This window comes from Centruroides vittatus, unplaced genomic scaffold (genome assembly GCF_030686945.1).
Source record: "Centruroides vittatus isolate TY-2023 unplaced genomic scaffold, ASM3068694v2 contig_1938, whole genome shotgun sequence".
Lineage (NCBI taxonomy): Eukaryota > Metazoa > Arthropoda > Arachnida > Scorpiones > Buthidae > Centruroides > Centruroides vittatus.
The window spans coordinates 30,452-38,725 of record NW_027121190.1 but is presented as its reverse complement, the minus strand read 5'-3'; the positions used below and the strand labels follow the sequence as shown (position 1 = coordinate 38,725).

Sequence of the window (8,274 nt, the reverse complement as noted above, 5' to 3'; positions counted from 1 at the left end):
ATATTTGATTTTAAAAATTATTTCACTGTTATTAAATTTGTTCAACTTTGTACAATTTCTTTAATTTTATTTACTGAATTCTTTAAATATGAAAAATAACATTTATAGTAATCATAGTAAGACTCTATGAAGGTATTTGGGCAAGACTCGTGCAGAAATAGGAGTTTCTGTAACAATCGAAAACAATTCATATGTAATAATTCATATATTTTATACAAAAATTCAAAGAAATAATACGTAACAACACCTGGAAAAATGATATGTTGTTTCGTGATAATGCGCATCCACACATCGACAACACTGTCGATACGCCATAAAAACTCCCTTTTTGAATTGTTGGAGTTTCCCTACTCTCCGTTCTCGTCCAATCCGACTATCACGTGTTTGTTCTTTTCAATAAAGCTCTACGAGGAAAGAGATTCACGTCTGACGAACAGATGAAGACGGTGGTTCATTCTTGGCTCGCAGCTCGAGCGAAAACATTTGTAATGAGAGAGGAGGGAAGTTTGTTGAGTAGGGATGTTCGAAGTGTATTGAACAGCTGAGCGATTTTGTCAAACAATGGTATATCTGACTTCTCCGAAAGTTGAATGAAATTAATTTTAGAGTGTGAACACACACAATTTCGGACTAAGCATCCTTGAATTTCTGAATACTCGCAGTTTTGTCTGTGTATTCTGAATCAATTAAAATGTTTAACTTTTAGCATTTATAGCAAAATTCCTCTGAAACTACCAAACTGAAAATATGTGATAAAGTTTACTATTCGAAATTTATATATATATATATATATATATATATAATTATATCAGGTCAGTCCATAAGTCCGTGCGCATTTTTATGACCTTGAGAAAAATTTTGTTTTGCTGTTAAAAATGTCAGTCTAATGTGATAATTTTTACACCGAAGTGTTAAATTGGATCTCATTCATATAATACTGTTCAGAATTGTGAACATTTCAGTTGTTTATTTTCGTTAAAATGAAAGTAACGGACGAATACAAAAGACATGTTTTATACTTTTTACTTTTAAGTGGTGAGAATGCTACAAATGCAGCCAAAAAAATAAATACTGTACATAATCAAATCGTAATTAGTGCAAGGACTGCGCAGAAGTAGTTTGAAAGATTTAGAAACAATGATTTTAGTGTGGAGGATAAGGCTCGTACTGGAAGATCCATTGACTTTGATGATGATGCTCTCTCTGCACCAGTTGAAGCAGAACCATCTTTAACAGTTGACGAAATTGCGGAACGTTTAAATTCATCCCACGGAACTGTTCATAGACACCTACGACAAATCGGAAAAGTTTCAAAGCTAGGAAAATGGACACCGCACGAACTGTCAATAGCTAACCGACAACAACGTGTAAACATTTGCACGTCTCTTTTATCCCGTATTGCTTTAGAACCTTTTCTTGGTAGGCTGGTTACCGGAGACGAAAAATGGATCCTCTATAATAATGTGACGAGAAAAAAACAATGGATGGATGGCGACAAGCAGCCAAAACAGACTGCAAAAGGTCGCATCCAAAAAAAATTCTTTTGTCTGTTTGGTGGGATATGTCGGGTGTAATTCACTTTGAGCTGTTAGAACCTAATCAAGCAATTACAGCTCAAATGTATTGTGAGCAATTAGAGCGTTTAAATGAAAAATTGAAAAAAAAATCGACCGTCGTTACGAAAAATACGCACGAACTTATGGACTGACCTGATATATACATATAGTCCTATATATTTATTTGAACATTTTAACCAGTAATTAAGAAAATACAGATAATTGTGAAATTTCCTTTGCAGTGAATGCAAATTATCGAGTTGGAGTTAATGGTTGATTGTTCGGTTTTAACAAAGCAGAATTAAATGCCAACAAGAAGGATTAAATTCCAGTCATTTCCTTACCGTCCAAGTCCAAGTCATTAATTTCCTGTCATTTTCTTATTTTGTTTCGAGATCGTACTGATAAGTTTTGTCACGGTGGAAGTCACGGTTGTGATTTCAGCTTTACTTTAAAAAAACACTTTGTTTTCATAACTTTCCTTACAATTGTTCTGAAATTTATTTATGACAGCTAATTTTCAAAACAAAAATTCGACATTTGACAAAAACATGACAATCGAAGGGAGAAACTTTAAAACGAAATCGAATTATAATTGGTTTAATTACTTTAAGCACATTTTATTTTAAATCTTGTTGTACTCGAATTAATGAAGAACTTCGCTCAATTATCAATCAATCAATGCTTTATTGTACAAAGGAAAAGTCCTTGTTACAGGGGAGTTATTTTATGCACGAAAAAATCTGTAATAGCTTGTTATACATCTTATGTTATTTTAATATAACGTGTAATTTTAACAAAGATAGAAAGAATAACAAAGAAGTTATTGTTGAATATCATTAACTAAATATTAATTAATAACATTATTATTAAATGTATTGGTAATCTGGGTGAAAAAGTTATTTAGTTTATACATATCATTTTTTGATAAATCTCCAATTTTTAACATGTAATTTAAAATTATGGTTCGTGCCAAGTATTTCTGTTGTTTGGTATTTCTGACGATATTTTTTAATAGCTGTACAGTCTTTCAACTGATGAAATATGGAAAAATTTTCTGATTTACACCAATAGCACTTTCGATTGGAATCATTTATATACGTATTATTAACCGATAAGGAATATTTATTGAGACGAAGTTATAAGAGTAACCGTTTAATATTCGTATTTATATCAGTTAAAATGAATCTGGAATCAGAAGGAATTTTTAAAATCTGAGAATACCAGGAATGACAAGCCGATCTCAATATTGAGTTTTGATCCCGAGTTATCGACTGCGATATGGCCGATTCCATCAGTAGTGTGTAAGCGTTGTTCCAATTTATGTCAGATTTATCTAATAGAGCACTCGATATTCCGTACGTTCGAAGTATATTGTTTAATTCATATTGCCAAGTATCTTTGATGAGATTTAGAACGTTGGTTTGATACATATTTTGATGTAAAAATTTTATATTCTCATCATCTGTATTTATAAGTCGGTAATATAATCTTATTAATCTTTTTAAAAACCACGGAAATAGTCGAATTGTATTCATTTCTGCTCTAATAGAATAACCCGGTACAGTTCTCTCGAGCTTGAATAATTAACGTAGATAATTAATATGAAATTTTTCAAATTTGTAAAGAAGATCGAGAGCCCATACCGGGCTGGCGTAGAAAAAAGAAGGAAGAATTATAGCATTAAAAATTTTACTACGAAGTTTCGACTCAGATATTTTTAACGTTGAGCATAAATATATAGTATTATCCATGAGCGAGTTAATTTTTGCAGTAAGAACTTTAAAATGCTGTTGAAAAGATCCATCCCAGCTAAAGATAATTCCCAGATATTTTATGTTACCGATCATTTCTAGAGGTCTGCCGTTTAGATAAAAGTTTTTTTCTTGATTATGTGAGATAAGCAGAGGGTCAGGGGTTTATCCTCGCTGACCACTTACACTGCACGGGTTGGCAAAACCCGATCTCGTTGTCGTTTCGGATGGCTAGGAGGGCAAAATGTGAGTGGGGAGGTGCGTCGGTAAGCGACGGGCGTCTTGGATTGACAGGAGACGGTTAACAAATAAAACATTTATTGAATAACTAGAATAACATACGAGGCGATTACAAACTATTCTATGGTACTATGCGGTTATATGCAAGTAGATGTAGAGCTCAACAAGCTCTAACCAAACAGGTGGATATGAGCTAAAGCTATTGCCGTTGCGGGAGAGAGAGTGTACAAAGATCCTAACAAAATACCTCTTGGTGTGAGATTGGACGATATAATTCGATGTATGGCAGTCGCCGACGACGTGGAAGAGTTGCTGTAGGTCTTCTCCGATGGGACTTCGTTTCTGGGCATGGAGACAGACACAAGTACAATAATAATTTCCTATGCGAGCGCCCTAAGTTTCCGGTGGCGCGAGCTTTTATAGTGTTAGTGTGGGAAGCGGTCGGTTGTTGACGATGACTCGCGAATTCTTGACAGCTAAGTGTCAACTTTCCCACCTAACTGTTGCTGGTTACTGGAGACCTCTGCTCCGTTTCTCCGCGAGGAGTTTTTTCTATCGGTGATCGTTTACAAAATTCTCTGAACAAAAAAATGAAAGTTTTCTTTCATTTACATAAATTTTCCCGCTAAAATCCGCGGTCTCACAATTAGTTAATTTAATATTTTTTCTGAAGATAATTATTTTTGTTTTTGAGGCGTTAATCGATGAATATAACGATGATAAGTATTTATTTACTCTATCGATTTTATGTTGTAATGTTATGCGAGTAGGTGCTGATAATACAAAGTCGTCTGCGTATAAAATATAGTAAAAGATACGACCGTTAATATATATTCTTTCACTATCCTTATCAAATAAATTATGTATATCATTGATGTATTGAAAAGGTACGGAGACAGAGTTTCACCTCGAAGTATTCCACGTTTTGTGATTATTTCCGGACTAAGTAAATTGCTGTTTACAATATGTAGTTTATAAGAAGAAAAAAAGATGCATAATCGTATTTGAAAAACTGTTACCTGCACCATATTGTTTTAATTTATTAACACAAAGAACCCGTTGAACGTGGTTAACGATCTCCAAAACATATCTTTAGTAGAAGAAGAAATTGCTTCAGTTATGGATTTCGAAAATCTATATCCATCAATTAAACTGGATGCATGTTTTCAAGCTTTGGTGGACACACCTCAGCACGTTAGACCCAAGGGTAACAGCCTACCCCCGAAGACATGAAACTACTGGCTGACCTAATATGTTACCATTCAGTGTTCGCTTTCGATGGCAAGATTTATAAGCAAAAGAAAGGTGTGCCCATGGGCAGCCCAATGTCTGGGCTACTTTGTGAATTGGTGATACGTAAGTTGGAGCAAACTACTATTAGAACATTTAAAGATGATATCGTTTTATACAAACGATACGTCGACGACATACTAATTGTATGGAAAAAAGACGAAAAGATACAACATTTTTTGAATGCGATGAATTCGAATAACCATGGCCTGATGCTAAAACTGGAACAGCTCAGCACAACAGAAGTACATTTTTTGGATATCAGTGTTACATTTAAAGAAGGTTCCTTATCTACGAAAGTATATATCAAACCCACGCATGACCCACTATACATTCCCTCCACATCAAACGATCCGCCCACTTACAAACTATCGGCGTTTAGGGCCATTATTAGAAGAGCATTTGCCTATTGCTCCAACGTGTATGACAGAATACAAGAGTTGAATAGAATTAGAACCATTGCAAAAACCCTAGGATTTAAAAAATCAATAGTCGAAAACCTAATAAACTCTTACATAACACCTAATAAAAAGAAACCGAAAGGGAATGCAAACGGGGAAATAACTAAATTCACGTACAGAGAAGAATTGTCCACGATAATGAAGGAAATAGCCAAATGTAAGAATGCAAAGCTGATTTATAAGCGCGCACCCACCATCTACAGTGCCCTCAGGAACGACAAAGATAGCACAAAAGCGGATGAATGCTCTGGGGTCTATAAAATCCCATACGAAAATGATCAATTGGACCTGAATAAAGAATACATAGGAGTCACTAACAGAGGCTTAAACAAAAGACTAAAAGAACATATGTATGACATCAGTAAAGGGCACTGCACTACCACCTTATCAAAAATGGCACAAACTGAGGGATCAGTAATTAATTGGAATGAAGCCAAAGTTATCCAACAAGTACGCTCACCATCGTTAGCATTAACCATGGAAAAATTTGAAATATACAAATCAGGGACAACAGGTAGATGTTTGAACTATAAAGACGCAACGAATTTGCCAACTGCGTGGAAATTCATGATTGACAAACACCCCATTTAATCAAGCATATAGCATATCCTCATCCCGTATAAAATATAGATATATATTATGTTAGTTTACGTCCCTTAAATTATTATTTAGCGGATCAATATGTTTATTTGAATCAATTTTATTAATGTTTTTATTATTGTTTATATTTTATATTTTACATGGAATGTTCCAACGGTTTTTTTTAAAATTTTGAAAATATCGTGCGATATACAGGGTGACAATAATTAACCCGTACAAGTTTTTTGTATCGTAAATTTATTAAAGAAATGAAAATTAGCAAAACAAAAGCATATAACAGTGACAATACTTTACGTATTAATCAGATATTCAGCCAGTTTCAAAGTGGACTCCTTTTGCTTTGATGCAGAGCCCCAAACGCGTTTTGAAATTCTCAGCGATGGGCCGCACTCTTCTGGAGACAGTTTGTCTCACTCCCAGCGCAAGGATTGCTTCAGCGACTCCAAACTTTCATGGCGCTTAGAACAGGCCCTGGCCTCCAAAATGGACCACACACTGTAGTCCATTGGGTTCAGATTCGGCGAGTACGGTGGCCATTCCGCAGACGAGATGAAATCGGGAAAATGAGCCTTGCACACTCCTGAGTCTTCTTCGCCCTGTGTGTCGGCGCCGAGTCCTGCTGAAACGTCCATTTCGCACTGACAAAATGCTGCTGAGCCCACAGAAGTACCACAGCCTCGAGAATGTCATGGTGGTACACATCTTGATTGATTTTGGCCCCTTGATCGACGAAAACAAGGGGTGTCTTGCCGCTCGCACAAATTCCGCCCCAAACCATGACTGACATTGGATTTTGTGATGTTCGATGACGGCTGAGCTTCCAGGAGCCCCCGCGGACCAGTTCCTGTCGTTTTGATGGTTGTACGGAGAAAAGCTTCTCGTCTGTGAAGAGAATGCACTCCCATTGTCGACCTGCGGCCCGACGCTTGAGTTAACGGGATCTTTGGAGTCTCACGCACTTGTTTTCATCGGTGAGGAGCTGAACCTTTTGGAACTTGTAGGGCTTGAGTACGAGTTCCTTTTTCGCCATTAACCGCACCGATTCGCGATTGATTCTGATCTCACGAGCAATTTTTCTCATGGAGACCTTCGCATGTCAGTCAACTCGCTTTGTGATGATCTTGCGGTTCCTAGACGTGTTGACAGTGCGCTTTCTTCCACGTCCGGGACGGTCACCATTGTGGCCAAGCTCCTTGAATCGCCGAACTGCATCTGAGACTGTCATTTTTGGAACACCGAGCAGACGAACAATTTCACATTGATGCTTTCCTTGCCGGAATAGCTCCAAAATTGCACAACATTTGTTCGACACCATTAAAAAAATAAAGAACTAACCCTTATTACATCGAAAGTATATCTACACGGGCAGGAAATCATGGAGAATTAAACAATATTATGTAAATTGGTGACAGTAAAAAAGTTCAGGTGCAGCATTGCTACAAACTTTGTACGGGTTAATTATTGTCACCCTGTATATTCGAACCTGCACGAGATAACATTCCAGAAGTAAGAAATTGCTTGAAGATGACCTGTGGAACAGGTGGAAAACGTTTGCATAATTAAATTAATAATTTCTCAGAGGTATAAGGTGTCTGAGTAGTATTGTTTAATTTATTAACCAAACAAGATAATAAAAAATAGCAAATTCTGTACCCCTGGATTTGGTAAAAGCGTGTTGGAATTCAGAGTTATGATTTATTTCTCGGGTCCATCGTTGAAAACGGTTTACTAAATGGATGCGAACATTTCCTTGATACCGGGAGAAGAGCAATCGGTCTATAATTTTCGGGTTCTCAATGGTGTCCTTTTTTGTACGTCATGACTAATTTAGCTGTATTCCAAATTTCTGGGTATTTAGACGTTTTATAAAAGAAATTGAATGAATCAAGAAAAATCTGTTTGCCCGATGGAGGCAAAGATTTGATATATTTTAGGCCCATTTAAAAATTCTTTAATCAGTCTCGGAAACGAGAAGACATAAGTTTTGCATCCGATGAAAACGGGTAGCATCGGCTATATAACTATAAAGGTTATCTTACATAAGAGTTTATCACACCGAATGACCAATGTTACACATTTTAAAAATTCTTTATTCCTCCACTGTACACAATTTACAGAATTTTTAATGTGTTAGATTGGGCACTCTGTGTGATAAACCCTTGCGTAAGACAACGTTCGTAAATATAAATCAAATACTATAATATAATATAGTAGAAAGATTAGAAGTATAAAATCATCTAATAATCTTAATCTCTGCTATTGTTATTTTTTTCCAGAGCGACACCGGACTCATCTGATAGTATTTTTATATTTAAACAATTATATATATATAATAAAAATAATTAATAAATGTTAAAAATGTATTTCAATTAA

General features: G+C 35.7%; 1 protein-coding gene across 1 annotated transcript; it reads left to right on the top strand.

Annotated features, from left to right (window-relative positions):
• Positions 1 to 4,779: 4,779 nt before the first annotated feature.
• Positions 4,780 to 5,892, top strand: LOC136970406 (telomerase reverse transcriptase-like). The gene has a single exon (XM_067264848.1). It carries the CDS (start codon positions 4,780 to 4,782, stop codon positions 5,890 to 5,892), a length of 1,113 nt encoding a protein of 370 aa, XP_067120949.1.
• The last annotated feature ends 2,382 nt before the right edge of the window (positions 5,893 to 8,274 follow it).

What these genes read in the sequence shown, in the direction of transcription:
- LOC136970406 (XM_067264848.1), top strand. Translation starts at nt 4,780, where the DNA reads ATGAAACTACTGGCTGACCTAATATGTTACCATTCAGTGTTCGCTTTC.